The 16,896-nt window shown below is 39.8% G+C and overlaps 1 protein-coding gene across 1 annotated transcript in view; it reads right to left on the reverse strand.

Annotated features, from left to right (window-relative positions):
- Positions 1-16,896, reverse strand: part of ZNF236 (zinc finger protein 236) — a 103,171-nt gene that overhangs the window by 32,524 nt on the left and 53,751 nt on the right. The window contains exons 11-18 of the mRNA XM_069467863.1: positions 15,751-15,954; positions 12,123-12,264; positions 11,261-11,521; positions 8,995-9,248; positions 6,453-6,551; positions 5,454-5,605; positions 4,225-4,328; positions 1,188-1,339 (exon numbers count right to left, since the gene is read on the reverse strand). Of these exons, the coding sequence (XP_069323964.1) occupies positions 1,188-1,339; positions 4,225-4,328; positions 5,454-5,605; positions 6,453-6,551; positions 8,995-9,248; positions 11,261-11,521; positions 12,123-12,264; positions 15,751-15,954 (1,368 nt within the window). The remainder of the gene's footprint in view (positions 1-1,187; positions 1,340-4,224; positions 4,329-5,453; positions 5,606-6,452; positions 6,552-8,994; positions 9,249-11,260; positions 11,522-12,122; positions 12,265-15,750; positions 15,955-16,896) is intronic.

Genomic DNA, 16,896 nt, shown 5'->3' on the forward strand with positions numbered 1-16,896 from the left:
TCAGACATTCTTCCCAACAGCCACTAAAACCATTTTCCAGTCACCAACCTATGGACTAGTCAATAACACTTCCTTCTTTTATTTGCCTGTTTCTGAATGATATACATTCATTTTCAAATAAAGTCTTGTACAAAATATACACTGATATTAAACATATATATGTAATTAATATATCAAACAAATACATTGAAGGCATTGACAGATAAAAGTAATACATTAAAAATATATTTAACTTCAAGTCATATATCTGATAAAGGTCAGCAGCCAAATAGATTTAAAAAACCTCTTACAACTCAATAATAATTAGACAATCTATTTTAAAAATGGGCACAGAATTAGAATGGACATTTCTCAATAAGCACATGCAAAGATGTTCAAGGTCACTGGCCACTGGAGAAACACAAATCAAAACCACCATAGAGACTAAATCACATCCATGAGGATAGTCATCAAAAAGACAAACAACCACAAAAAAGACAAGCAATTGTAACCTTTGGTGAGGGTGTGGAGTGTGCGAGTGGGTGTGTAAAATGGTGCAGCCACTTTGGAAAACAGTTTGGTAAACTTGGAAGTTTTAACTGAGGTATCACATGCCCAAACGATTTCACTCCTAGGTAAAGAAATGAAGACATGTCCACACAAAAACCTGTACACAACGTTCGCAGTGGGATTGTGCACAGCCAGAACATGGAAACAAACGTCCACCAGCTGAGCAGTGGATACACAGAATGTGGTGTGTATCCACTCTCTACAGTGGAGTGCCAGGGACCTACACTGACACACGTGCAGCATGGGTGCACTGTGGACGGCTGTGCTGAGGGAAGAAGCCAGGCACAACATGCCACGTCTCAGGTGAGTCCAACTATTAATACGTGAAATGTCCAGAACAGGCCAGTCTGTGAAGACAGCCAGACCAGCAGCTGTCTAGGGTTGGAGTGCTGAGGGGAAATGGGGAGTGACGACTAATGGGCACAGAGTTTCTTTTGGGTGTGATAAAAATGTCCTAAAATTAGACAGTGATGATGGCTGCAGAACTCTGTGAACACACTAAAAACCACTGCATTGCATACTGTACATGGGTGAACTGAACGGAATGTGGATTATAGCTCAATAAGGCTGTTTTATTAAAATTAGCAAAGAAAAAAGCCACAACAGACAGAACGGCCAAGTGTAAGTCAGACAATGACCTGTGTGTGTCTTCTCATGGGACTTGAGGACCCCAGAGGAGACGAAGCCGCGCCCACAGAGCTTGCACTTGTAGGGCTTCTCCCCCGTGTGTGACCGCACGTGCTGCTTCAGGTGGCTGGACTTCTTGAAGCCTTTGCTGCAGTAGTCACACCTGCAAACCAAACACGCAGAGCTCAGGCCACAGTCATCCATAGCACAGTTACAAATCTAACATCTGGGCATGGAAGAAAAGCTAGTAAGCCTCACCAACAAGGATTACACATTCAAGCTTAATTGTTATGGAACCTAGGTGTGTTCATGTGCCCTCTAACATTTAAAAAATTATAAAATACTAGCAATAATTTGTTAGATCAAAATCTGCTCAGAATGTTTGTAGTCCTAAATGAATTTTTTTATTTCAAAATTAGTAAATCCTGTAATAACTCCCCAGCACACATAATATTTGATTAATCAGAAACTTTCTCTAAAGATAACAGGAAGAAAATGCATTATGTGCTACTTTCTTTACTAGGTCACTAGACACGTGAAACCTTCCACTGCTCCAGATTCAGAATCACTACTGAGTCTATGTGCTGATTCACACACTCCTTTGGTTTATAAAATGCAAAACAGATTGTACTACAGTTATTCTGAACAACATATAAATATGCAGTATTATTTCCCCCACGATCGTTACTGAATAGATGAAAATTACTTTAAGGATTAAAATAATAAATTTCAAAATTCCTATTCATGTACTAGTAAAAGCTAATTCCATCAGGACACTGGGAAGCTAGTGAAGTCCCTGCACTCCGACCTCCAGTTCAGACTGGGTGCCCACGTGGATGCAACTGACGCTCCCTTAAAGGCTAAACTGAATTAATGACCAAGAAGGTACACATACGTTCTGAAATGCCACTCTCATGTACAAATTTGGTTTGGTGAAGCTTTCTATTAAAAATAGAAAGCAAGCAAACAATATTCACCACAGATTTTAAAAAGATAATTCTGCAAATGAAATAGGGATTGATTCTGGTGTACACGTCAATGGTAGAAAATCTGTTTGCAGAATTGAGTACCATTAAACCACTTGAATCTACGAGAAAAGGTTCTCTAATAAGGAAAGTAAGCTTTTCAAAACAGTCACATCTATTCATTAAAACCAACCACCACCACCAAAACAATACTGGCTATGATGTAGAGAGAAACAGCTCACCCTTCAGAGAACAGTCTGACCAGCAGGCCCTGAGCCGCCTGGGCCCTGCCAACCCTGGCCTCCCCACCCACGTGTGCCCACCTCGAGAACTGAGCTCTGTGCACACGAGATGGACCCTTCTCCGCCTGCGCAAAGCTGTCCACTCTCTGTGCCTGGAGCACACCTGCCCGCTCTGCCACCCACAGTTACTCTTCTGGTTCTTCTGATAACAGCCCAATTCACTGCAGCTGACACTATGGCAACATCGTATAGGACACCCTTGTGCCAGGCAGTGGTGCGTAGCTAACCCTCATCCCAACCCTGGGAGGCGTGTTCCTCAAGTGGGACTGGCCAGAAGGGACTGGGAAACACGCTGAGTTCCCAGGGACAGTATCCACAGGACAGCTCATCTGAAGCCAGCCGGCCCAGCACACACATTTCTGCGGAGTTGCGCTGTTCTCTACTTTGTTGTGTAATAATACTTTATAAGGAGATGCCATGAAGGAATCACATGAGAACATTAAATTAATCTCACACAAAAATAACAATGGCAAAATCCCAAATTAGACATTAGCAAACAAATACATGCCAAATAAATGAAAGTATGAATAAAGTATCAGGAGAGTCACAGAAGTCCTGAAGCTCACCTATGTGCACCCCTGCAGAATATGCAGACCCCAAATTAATAAGTACTGTTCTCATATATTTTTGAAATTTCAAACTCATGAAGATCTCAGGATATTACCCTTCTGAAGGTGAAGAATCTAATGCATAAGAATGTGGGTTCAAGTACCTAAGATCTAAACAAATCCTATGTAAATGAAACAAAGGAGCCACTTGGGCTCTCAAAAATTATGTGCTAATAATGTGAGCAAAACCTATGCATTTTCAAAAATCTTAATTAAGATCATTCATTTGAGGTATGGTGGCTCATCGGTTTTCGAGAGTGATTATAAAGTAATGAGACATAGTTTTTGTTAAATGGCTCTGGAAAAAAAAACATTTTAAGCAAATGATAAAACTATTAAAATACTACAAAGCCAAGACTATCTCTATAAAACAATAACCATTTTAGTTTTTATTACACATATACTTATCTTTAATGTCATAAAAATAGAGGCTAGGTGCAGTGGTTCACGCCTGTAATCTCACCACTTTGGGAGGCCAAGGCGAGAGGATCACTTGAGGCCAGGAGTTTGAGACCAGCCTGGGCAATATAGTAAGATCCTGACTCTATAAATAATTTAAAAATTAGTCAGTTGCAGTGGCTTGTGCCTTTAGTCCCAGCTACTTGGAAAAATAAAGTGGGGAAATCACTTGAGCCCAGGAGTTCAAGGTTACATTGAGCTGTGATTGTGCCACTGCACTCCAGCCTGGGTGGCACAGCAAGACCCTGTCTCTAAAAATAAAAATAAACTCATAATAATTTGAATGCATGTTGCTGAGTGAGTGGACGAACACAACTGAATAACTGTCTTTGTAACCATGCTGCACCCTGGCACACAGGTTGTAAAGCATATAAGGAGTCTTAGACAAAAAGGCACAATATAAATTTAAGTTATTTCTGAAAACGTGATAACAGTGACTTAAAGCAGGGACAGGACGCCAGAGCAGAGTAACGTAAATGGAGAAGACTGCCACATTCAAATCCTGGCCCTGTCACTTACTGGCACTAGAAATTTTATCAGGTTAATTAACCTCTTTGTCTCAGATCCTTTATTTATAAAATGTGGATGGGAATGGACACGATTTCACAGAGTTGTGAAAGAACGAAATCGCAAAGCCATGGAACAGTGCAGGTGCAGTCAGCACTGTGCTGCTGGGAGCGGTGACGAGCTGAGCTGGGCTGTGGGGACAACCACCTGTACGAGCGCCTGCTTTGATCCTCACTGTCCTCCAGGGTCTGGGGACGCTGCGTCTGCAGGTCAAGTTCCTCTCGGGATGACTCTTGAATCAAACGAGTTGTCTAAAATGTAAGAGAAGTATAAAGCAGGCTGCTTGAGTATCTACGAATAAATATAACACATTCAACAACTAATAACCAAGGATGAGAACATCCATAAAATGCAGATTTTAAAAGCGAGAAATACCACGAAGTCTACTGCAATCACTTGAGCCAGAGCAATAAAACTCATTTACACAGATTTCATTAATACCCATTTATTTTCTATTAACTTACTTTAATACAAAGTTTAATCAGCCATGAAACTGATTCTTGGATATATATTCTTATACATCGTAATAAGAGATTACTCTGTCACCTACTCTAGTCTTATGACAGTGAATAAAAATCCTACTTTCAGAAAATATTAAGTCTCCTCTTGTCACAAAAAACACTGGGGGAGAAAGAGAGTATGTTCTCCACCTCGAGGAAGGGCATCCTGTATGCACAGCGCAGCCACACTAACCCCACCTTCCTGACACGGGCACCACGGCCCAGGCTGGCACAGCAGGGACCACTCCAACGTACACCCATGCTCACACTGGGCGGAGGGTGAGCTGACGTTTGGAAGCCAGGGACAGTCGCAGGACAATGCCAACCGTGGAGTACCGACCTCTGTGCAGCATGCGTGTGTTTCCGTAAGCGAGGGCCTATTTCTCATTTGTTTGCCTGACTTCCACCACCCATCAGACACCCCCATTCCGCCACAACAGCTGAACGAGTGCGTGTGGTTTCATTCAGAGAGCCCTGGAGTAAAGGGCAAGCTGCTTACAGAACCACCCAGACTCAGCATCTGCTGTCAATGACACCATTTCTAGCTATAGAAAAATGCTCGGAAGTTTTCACTGCAGGGTCCAGGCCTACCATTGGGCAAAGCTAACAACAGTGGATTTTAAAGAAAGATAACAGTTGATTGGTCGATCATTTTCATCACTATAAAAAATATTCCAAAAGCAGAAAAAACAAAAAACACTTCCATGTCTCCAACTTGAGTAAGAGAGAAACTTTTTAAAGATGCATTTGAATATTTATTTTTAATATGTCGACATTCAATATATTATCCTCCTAACATATTTAAGATTCCACAAATAAAAATAAAATAGCATCGGCTAAATAGTGATGAGTGTGTATCCCTCTGTCAATACTCACCACATTGATCGTATCGGAGGTAGGGACCGGCAGTAAGTTCGGCTGGTGGAAACTCGTGGAGAGGGCCTGAGACTCAAGTGTGCTGGAATCTTGTAGCTGTTGGACAGGTGGAAACTGAGTCTGTTGATTGTACGTATCAGTCACTGTAAAATCTGAAATAAATTAGAAAAAGGAGTTCTACAAAGAATATTAGAGTTATACAAAAAAGTTAAAAAAAAAAAAAAAAGTTTGGGTTTATAAGTAAAAAATGCCTAAAGGGCCAGGCACGGTGGCTCACACCTATAATCCCAGCACTCTTGGAGGCCGAGGTGGGTGGATTGCTCAAGGTCAGGAGTTCCAGACCAGCCTGAGCAAGAGCGACACCCCGTCTCTACTAAAAATAGAAAGAAATTATATGGACAACCAAAAATATATATGAAAAAAAATTAGCCAGGCATGGTAGCACATGCCTGTAGTCCCAACTACTCGGGAGGCTGAGGCAGGAGGATCACTTGAGCCCAGGAGTTTGAGGTTGCTGTGAGCTAGGCTGACGCCACAGCACCCACTCTAGCCCGGGCAACAGAGTGAGACTCTGTCTCAAAAAAAAAAAAAAAAAAATGTCTACAGGGACATTTCTGCTTTCTGAGTTAGAAGAGGCATAGTTTTTATCGGCAGGCTCTGAAATCGTTTGCCCGCAGGCAGGAGGCTACGCTCAGCAGGTGTCACCACCGTGCAGGCTGTACAGACCACCCTATGCATCCGGTCACCATGAAGTCCCAATTTCTACTCAAGCACCTTTTCTTGACTGGAAGCTGTGCAGAATGGTAATGAAAGATCTGAGCAGACCACAAAATAGTATGTATCAATTTTAAAAAATTCTACAACACATGCCAAAAGTTATTTGGTTTGAAACCATAAATTTTAGAAGGGCCTTAAGAGAAAACACCGAAGGCTGTTGTAAAACTAAACCCAACCCAGGTACAGCTCACTTGCAAATTTCACCGAAAACCCACCACTGACCTTGGGACAGCCCTGCTGGTTCGAAAGGCTGCTGGGGAGTCTGCTCTTCAAACTGATCTACGTGCCCCCGTAGAGGGTCCTGCGCGGCCACAAACCCATCTAGAGATGAGAATGCAAAACAGGGACTCACACACTTGGAAGTCACTTCACATCTACCAACTGCCCAAAAGGACACGCCGGTGAGGTTGCAAAAATCAGCCTCCTTATTTTGGAAAGACAATAGGAAGGAGATATATACATACATACAAAATTATAATATATATCAATTATAATTCAATACAATAATTTTATTATCATTTATAGTTTATAATCATATAATTAAATTATAATAAAATTATAATTGTGTTGAATTATATTAGAATTATAATATGGCTAAAGCATTATCTTTGTGTTTTCAAAATATCATAACTTAAAGTCTTTACAGTTTGTCCTCAAGCTTAGACATTGTCTCATAAAGTCATATTCCACAGTGCAATCATATTCAATAACCATTTAGAGTCTTTTTGGTGTGCGTTGTTCCAGGCTTCATAGGACATAAAAAATACACAATCCTGCCCATAAACTAAAAAACTGGGGGGACATCCATAAACAAAACAGTAAACTGGTCAACAAACTGTGTGGACAGGCCTGTCCAAGAAGCCTGTGCCAGGCGCACGCGGCGTGTCACTGCGCACACTGCCTGGGGTCAGGCCGGCGCTCGTTCCGTCAGACTTCACTGACGAAGGAAGCAACGTGCGCTTTGTGTTCTGGCCCAGGAGCCTGGTCCCACTGCAGACCCGTAACGAACATACGCTGACCTGCATTAGTCTGTGATTCTACACTCGGAGTGTGACAGAACACTAATGGCCATACAGATGGACACATGAAAGGAAAGATGTTCACAATGTATTAAGGAATAAAAGTAGGTTATAGAAAAGTCTGCACAGAAAGATCCTATTTCTACAATCCTACATGCATAGGAAACATTCATGCAGACACACACACAGACACACACACATACCCGTACACATTTACATGGGGAAAAAAATTGAAGCACTTACACCACAATATGGACAGTAGATTTTGCTGATGTAAATCAAAGTGGATTTAGTAGATTTTAATCAAAATGTTTTAAAGACTCAAATCTAAGACCCAAAACAATAAAACTAAACGATATAACTACAAGAAAACATAGGGAAAACACTTTAGGACATTGGTCTTGGCAAAGATTTTATGAATAAGACCTCAAAAGCACAGGCAACAAAAGCAAAAACAAACAAATGGTATTATATCAAACTTAAAGGCTTCTACACGGCAAAGGAAACAATAAACAGAGTGAAAAGACAACTTATAGAATCGGAGGAAATATCTGCAAACTACTCATCTATCAAGGGATTAATATCCAGAATATACAAGGAACTCAAATATCTCAATAGCAGAAAAAAAGGCAATCTTTTTAAAATATGGGCAAGAAATACGGGCAAATGATCTGAACAGACATTTTGCAAAAGACAACACATAAATGGCCAAGAAATATATGAAAAAAATGTTCAACATCACTAATCATTAGGGAAATGTAAGTCAAAACCACAGTGAGGTATCATCTCACCCCAGGATAGCCATTATCAAAAAGACAAGAAAACAACAAATGCTGGCAAGGATGCGGGGAAAAGGGAACTCTGACCCACATTTGGCGGGAATGCAAACTAGTATAGCCACTAAGGAGAATAGTATGGAGATTCTTCAAAGAACTACAAACGGAACTACCAAATGACCCAGCAACCCCACTACTGGGCATTTATTCAAAGGAAAGGATATCAGTATTCCTAAGAGATATCCGCACCCCCATGTTTACCGCAGCTCACAGAAAAGAATGAAATCATGTTGTTCTCGGCAACACGGATGGAACTGAAGGACATCATGTTAAGTGAAATGAGCCAGGAACAGAATGGAAAACACCCCATGTTCTCACTCATACATGGAAGCTAAAAATGAAATTGATCTCATAGCAGTACAAGGTAGAACAGAGGATACAGGGGCTGGGAAGAGCAGAGAGAAGGCAGGATAGGGAGAGATTTATTAAAAGATACAAAATTACAGCTAGATAGATGGGAGGAACCAGCAGTGCTGTTCTATACCACTGTAGGATGACTATAGTTAACAGTAATATATAGTTCCAAACAGCTAGAAGGATACTGAACGTTCTTAGCACAAAGAAATGATAAATGTTTGAGATGATGGATATGCTGATTACCCTGATCTGATCACTAAACATCCTATGTATCGAAACATCACTATGTACCCCATGAATATGTACAATTATTATTTGTCAATTAAAATAATTTTTAATTACACAAAAGAGTACATGGGATGATATAAAATATTCAATATCTCACACGCACACACGCATACTACACAGCACAATGTAGGAACACATACTACGCAGTCACATACTGTGACTTGGAAAGTCAGGACGAGAGAGAGCAATACGGACTGCCGCAAGGTGAAGGGCTGCCAAACTCTGTGGGATCCTCCTCAAAGTCCAGCATCCTGAAACATTCACCTTCGTCTGGGTCCAGAGGCTGGTCTGTCAGCTGCTGACCAAGCCCTGCCTCCTCCGTGCCTACCACGTGCTGTGGCTCCAGGTCCAGCATGGCCTCGGGGTTGGCCGCGACCACCTCTGCGGGCTGGGGCAGCTCCCCGCTCTCAATCTCCACCTGCATCTGAGTGGAGACCTGCATGCTCTGCTGGTCCACGGTGCTGTCATCTATCGAGGCCGCGTCCTGATGCTGCTGGAGCTGCTGGGCAAGTTCGTATCTTCAGGAAAATCAACAATTCGTAAGATTAGATGCTATTGACAGTTACTTACACGGGATACTACTGTGAAAGTTTTAATTTACTAAACAACATTTTCTATTCTTAAATTATTTCATTTTGAAGACACAATGGCAATCCAGGTAAAAATGAAACACTATGAACAACGAAAGAAAACTCCTGCTGTCTTAGCTCAAGTGCTTTCACAGGCTACTGCATACGAAGACAACTTGAGGGGTGGAGGACAACACAAATCAGAATTTTTTAAAGTTTTAAAACATTAAAAAGATGCCACATATTTAAAAATGACACTCTCCCAATTCAAATTCTGTGACGAGTTCAGGCATTCAGAAACAGAATTGCACTAAGTGAGGCAGTGGCTTCAAAGACTGGCCTGAATATCACAACCGAGCGTGGGGCACAGAGAGGGTGGGTGACGCCTGGCAGCCGCCTCGCACTGCCACCCTCCCCAAAAGACGCGTCTCACGTGGTAACTGGTGGAGGCCTGTTTTCTATTTGTTTACTTGTTTGCTTTCTCCATGAAATTTTACTACAGTAACCTTTTATGCCTCTCTTTGATGTAAGTGTATGTGGTATTAGGGGAATTACCAACACTTCAAACCAAGGGATGAACGCTGGGTCTACCCTCTCCTTGCAGGCAGATTCGAAGTGCACACAGTCTATAAGAGCAAAGCACTCCAGCTCTGCAATGCGACAGGCAGATCAGTCTTTTGATTGTCACCTGAAAGTCTGACATTAACCCCCTGCATATGTCCCTCAGTGTAACACACGACAAATAACACCCAACAATACTCCCCTTAATAAAGGTGACCCAGCCATTGTACCACTGGCCATTGGGTCCATAAACAAGGGCGTAACACCCAGACTCCCAACACTGCCACAAAAAGCACATCGCAAAGGCCTGGCTTCCTGACAGGGAGAAATAGATTTAACAGGCCCCTGAGCAAGCCAGTCCCCAGGCTCCATCCTCCTAGCATGGTAAGCTCTCGGGCCAACTGGGGGCCCATCATGCCGCTACAGCGAGCAGAGATACAGCATCCAGAGCATCCATGCACCCATGGAGCCCACCGTTCCCAGACATCTGCACAGCACAGCACTTCCTCCACACAGTGCAGTACAGCGGGATGCGTAAATGGCAGAAGCCACCATGGAACACCTGCAGTATCGTGGTTTCCAGATGGCCTCACACAGCAGGTGGGCTTCTGGGCTGAGTAGTCAACAGTGGCAAAATCAAAGACGTCTCTTCTGTCAAGTGTGCTTAGGCACCACATTGATAATGTCCCCCCTCCCCCGACAAAAAACCGTCTATAGCAAATAACTTATTCTGATAGTTGGTGTTTTGTTTTGTAGGGAACATCTGGGCAGACAAATCTGAGTTAAAACACTGTCTAGAAGCCAATGTTCTGGGGTGGCGGGTTTAATATTCTTCCGTGACAGGCCTACTGACTCTTACTTCCCAACCTCCTAGGATGTGCTCTGGTCAGAAATGACTCTCTCAGAGTCCCTCCGTTTGGAGATGACTACCCTTCCAATTAAGTAAAAATGTAAGTGAGATTGAATGATGGAATATCTAAAACATATGCTCTTTTCCAATAAACAACATAGAATAATCACCATGCAGAGTCACTGATAATATACCGAGAAATCAAAGAGTCAATTAAGAGTCTCTTTTTTGAAACCTTCACTACCAGATTGTTCTAGACATAATCCTAGCATTTCATCTAATTATCAACTATCAACTTTAAAAGAGAGCTTACAAAGCATTTAGCCCAATATAAACTCATTCAATGTTAAATTTAAAACAGAAATGTTAATGCTTTAGTCTATGGCTCTCGTCAGATCCTTAGACACTGATACTTAAGTTTCTTTAGCCCATATACTACAAGGCAGAAATAATAATATAAAAAGCAAAGACCATTTTTCCTAAAAACATTCCTCATCATGATCTAGGAATTATAGAGATTACAAAAACTGACCATCAGAATTATACCTACCTATGGGTTTTCATGTGCTTTTTGCAATTCAGTGAGGTCTTAAATGTTTTTTGGCAATAGGGACACATGTAGGGACGAAGGTCATTATGTATACCCATGTGTCGCCTTAAGCTACCACCGGTAGTGAACGCTCCGTTACAGATCAGACACTTGTAAGACTTGAGTCCCGTGTGCGTTCGGACGTGTGCTTTGAGCACTCCTGCAGAAACAAAGCCTCTCCCACATTGAGAACATTTAAAAGGTTTTTCACCTGTATGTGACCTAAAAAAATAAAATTTTAATGAATAAGTTTCTTACACTTTTATAATGCTTTACAACTAGAACACACGTTTTGTATTTCACGTGTTCATCACATTTTGTAAGCTAAGTAGCAGACATAGCTCTCCACATTTCACAAGTGAGGAAACCGGTGACAGACGGGTTAAGTGACTTGCCTGAAGAGATAAAACTAGAACCCGAGTTTGACACTCGTTCATGACATTACACTGTCTCCCATGATCAAGTTTCTACTTTCTTTTCACAACTGCACCAAAAATTAATCTAAACTCAGAGGACTACACCTGAAAAATGTAAACATTATTCTAAAGAAATAAACCAAATGTTTCTTTGATATTTCCTGGAAATTGCAAACACTGAAATGTAATGGGCATATAAATAAAATTCAGTGGCAATTTCTGAGTAAAATACTTCAGTCAAGATATTAAAGAATAAAAATAGCAATTATCAATAAATATTTTAGAGTCAAATGTGACATTTTCAATACCAAAAGCTAACACGACAATCCTAAATACTTCTAGAAGTCACCAGATCACTAAATCACTGTTATCCTACTAAATTTCCATCTCTGAATCTGTTACCTTACCTGATGTGTTGTTTAAGGTGGCAGGATTTTTTATACGCACGATGACAATAAAAACACTTGTACGGTCTATCTGCTTCATTTACAAAATTATTATTAAAATAACTTTGGAAAAACTGGTTTCTTGGAATGGGCTGGATAAGACCTACAAACAACAACAAAAAAAAAGAACAGGGAATAATTCCCTGTCAATGCTACTCATAAAACTGAACATCACAAGCCAACTGCTTTACCCAGAAGAGTAAAATCCTAATGTGTTAGTCAACATCAAGTATTTTCTCTGATCACAATGTAATACAACGAGAAATCAATAAAAAGAGGAAAACTGGAAACTATTCAAACACATGGAAATTAAACAGCATGCTCCTAAACAATCAGTGGGTCAATGAAGAGATTAAGAAGAAAATTTAAAACTTTATCCAAACAAATGAAAACACCATATATCAAAACCTACTGGATACAGCAAAAACAGTAATAGAAGGAAAGTTTATGACAATAAATGCCTGCATCAAAAATGCAGAAAAGCTTCAAATGAACAACCTACCAATGCATCTCAAAGAACTAGAAAAACAAGAGCAAAACAAACCCAAAATTAGTAGAATAATAAAGCTCAGAGCAGAAATAAATGATATTAAAACAAAAAAATACAGAAGAACAATGAAACAAAAAGTTGGTTTCTCGAAAAGATAAACAAAATTGACATACCTTTAGTCAAGAAAAAGAAAGAAGACTCAAATAAATAAAATCAGAGATGAAAAAGGAGACATTACAACTGATACTGCAGAAACCCAAAGTACTATGAGCAACTACATGCCAATAAGTTGGAAAACCTAGAAGACATGGATAAATTCCTACACCCATGCAACCTACACCTACTAAGACTGAACCAAGGAGAAATCCAAAACCTGAACAAATCTATAACAAGATACCAGATACAAGCAGGTATGAAAAGTCTCCCACCAAGGAAAAGTCCAGGACCTGACGGCTTCACCGCTGTACTAAGCATTCAAAAAAGAATTAATACCAACCCTACTTAAACTATTCCAAAACATCGGGGAGGAGAGAATACTCCCAAACACATTATACGAGGCCTGCATCATCCTGATACCAAAGCCAAAGATACAATAAAAAAAGAAAACTACAGGCCAATATCCCTGATGCACATAGGTACAAAAATCCTCAACAAAATACTAGCAAATCAAACTCAACAACATATTAAAAAAAATTATTCATCACGATAAAGTGGGATTCATTTCAGGGATGCCAGGATGGTTCAATATATGCATATCAATCAAGGTGACACATACCAACAGAATGAAGAACAAAAATTTTTATGATCATTTCAATTGATGCTGAAAAAGCATCTGATAAAATTCAACATCCCTTCATGATAAAAAACTCTCAAAAAACTGGATATATAAGGAACTTACCTCAACACAGTAAAAGCCATTTAGGGAAGACCTAAGCTAGTATCATATTGAATGGAGAAAAACTGAAAGCCTCTGCTCCAAGATCTGGAACAAGACAAGGATGCCTGCTCTCACCACTGGGACTGAACACAGGTAAGTTCTAGCTAGAGCAACAGACAACAGAAAGAAAAAAGGGCATCCAAATTGGAAAGGAAGAAGTCAAATTATCCTTATTTACAGATGCTATGATTTTATATCTAAAGAAACCTAAAGATTCCACACAAAAATTATTAAAACTGATAAACACAGTAAGCTTTCAGGATACAACATCAACATATAAAAACAGCATTTCTATATGCCAACAGCAAACAATCTGAGGAAGAACACAAGAAATAAGTATAGCCACCATGGGAAACAGGATGGAGGTTCCTCAAAAAACCTGCAAATACAACCACCATATGACTCAGCAATCCCACTGCTAGGTATGCATCCAAAAGAAGGGAATTCAGTATATCAAAAAGATATCTGCACTCCCATGTTTATTGCAGCACTATTCACAATAGCCAAGATTTGGAATCAATCTAAGTGTCTATCAATGGATGAATGGATAAAGAAAGTGTGGTACATATATACAATGGAATATTATATGGCCACAAAAAAGAAAGAAATCCTGCCATTTGCAATGACATGGATGGAACTGGAGAACATTAAGTAAAATAAGCCAAGCACAGAAAGACAAATCTCATGTGTTTTAACTCATATGTGGGAGCTAAATATTAAAACAATTGATCTCATGGAGACAGAGAGTAGAATGATGGTTACCAGAGGCTGGGAAGGGTAGTGGGAAGGGAGGGATAAAGTGGGGGTGGTTGCTGGGTGCAAAAATATAGTAGATAGAATGGACAATATTTGATAGCATAACAAAGTGACTATAATCAACAGTAAGTTAGGGTGTACTTTAAAATAACTAAAAGAATTGAATTGGAATGTTCCTAACACAAAGAAATGATAAATGCCTGAGGTGACAAATAACCCATTACCCTGATTTGATTAATTCACATTGTATGCCTGTATCAAAACATCACATGTACCCTATAAATATGGATAACTATTATGTACCCACAATAATTAAAAATAAAAAAATTTAAAAAAGTAAAAAAAACTCTGTATACCGTTTAACCTTCATTTACACTGAATTATATTTTGTTTAATATTAGTTTTACTTATAGACTGGATTATCTTGCCTAGGAAGATAAAATATAGAAATTGCATAAAAATATAAATTTGCACACAGCATTTAATGGATCCTATGATCTGAATGTTTGTGTCCCCCCAGATTCCTATGTTGAACCCTAATTCCCAGTGTGAGAGTAATAAGGGGTATAGCCTTTGGCAGGTAGACAGGCTGTGAGGGTGGAGCCTCCACAAGCGGGATTAGTGCCCTCATGAAAGAGGCCCCTGGGAGCTGCCCACCCCTTCCTTTGGCCATTCGAGGACACAGCCAGAAAGCACCGTCTATGAGGAAGACAGTCCTCCCAGACACTGAATCTGCCCACACCCTATTCTGAGATTTCCCAGCCTCAAGAACTGTGAAAAATAAATTTCTATTATTTATAAGCTACCCAGTTTATGATATTTTTGTTACAGCAGCTCAAATGTACTAAAACAATGGGGTTTCCTACATTTTGTTCTAGTACTTACAAAAATAGTTTTTCTAAAGATTCTAGCAAACAGTGTATTCTGGCTAGTTAACAAAATCACAGTTTGGATTGATTATAACAACATTGAGCCTAAAAAGAATTAAAAAACAGGTAGGTTTAAAGCAGCTCAAATAATAATCTGTCACACCCCACACGGGAACTCGAAGATGGAAACAACAAAGTGCACTGTGTGTCTCACATAAAAACCCCTGTCACCTGCAGCAGTCTCACTCAGGCAGCAACGTTCCTTCAGTGAGGACATGTATGTGACTATCTTCACTTACACATATTTCTCTCTGAACCAAGAACACAATTTTAGCAGTAGTTTAGACACAACTAGGATTTTAATCTTGACTGTGAAACATACTAGCCCACAAAGCCAAACTAGGCTTAACAAAGACTTCATTAATACCATGCCTAAAACTATTTAAGTATGCAGTCCTTAACATCCATCTACAATGCATAAAATACTAAAGAAAAGATTACTCAACAATCGTAAAGACGCCTTCCACCCCATCTTACCTAAGTCAGTTATGAGAATCGGCTCTTGCAAAGGAATATCAGGCACTGGAACATTTGTCTTGCCTACACGAACCTTTGTGGGTTTACGCTGGTGCCTCATCTTCCTTAATTCCGTGTGTTTAAAGTGGGAAGCAATGTGAGTCTTCCTATGGCCTGAGGTTCGAAATTTCTTGTCACAGTGAGGACACGCAAAAGGTCTAACTCCTAATAAAAATAAAAGCACATTTTGGATTTCAAGAAATTAAATCTCAACAGTGAATGCCAACATAAAATGTTAGTATTTCCAATATTAATTTGAATATTCAATGTGTTATTCCCTGCTTATAATTTCATAGATATTATAAACTAGACTTTTTTCCCCTTGTTTGTATACAGTGCATATTATGCATATTATAGATGTCAAGGCATGTAATAAGAGCACTGTAAGTAAAACAGAACATTTACTATTTTCAGGACAAAACCTTAAATTGTAAAACACAGATATTCAAACAACTAGTAGTCCTTAAGAATTCTAAAGTGTATGAAACTGCTCTCTCTCAAATTGTGATCTCTAAATTGACATAACAATGCCCACTTCCAGGTTTGTTGCTGAGATTATACACACTGATGTTTAAATAGCACTCAGCAGTGTCTTGCACTTTGTAAACAAGCAGTAAATGGTTGTTGTTATTGACTGTAAATATTGATGACACTAATAATATCTTCTTAATGATCCTCTACTACTGTGTCCCATTTCTGAACAGCATTTCCTTCTTTTATTATTTTATCGGTAAGTGAAAATGTAGATTCCAAAAAAAGACATATTTTCTAAAAATTGACTAATTTCACTTTTTCAAATACTCATCCACACGGTCAGCCCAGCCGGGGAGCCCCGAGGGAACGTGGGGAGACACCGCTAATGAGCACAGGATTTCTTCTGGGGGTGATAAAAATTTTCTAGAATCATAGTAGTGGTGTGGGTTGCACAATTCTGAATTGTACACTTTAAGAACATGAATTTTATGATATGTGAATTACATCTCAATAAAGCTGTTATTTAAAAAAAATTAGAGCCCAAACAGGAAAGATTCCATGCCTTAACACTGATTAGACAAACATCGAGTGGAAACTAGGCACTGAGGTCTCCCTGCTAAAGCCCTCAGTACA

Source organism: Eulemur rufifrons, chromosome 5 (assembly GCF_041146395.1).
Source record: "Eulemur rufifrons isolate Redbay chromosome 5, OSU_ERuf_1, whole genome shotgun sequence".
NCBI lineage: Eukaryota > Metazoa > Chordata > Mammalia > Primates > Lemuridae > Eulemur > Eulemur rufifrons.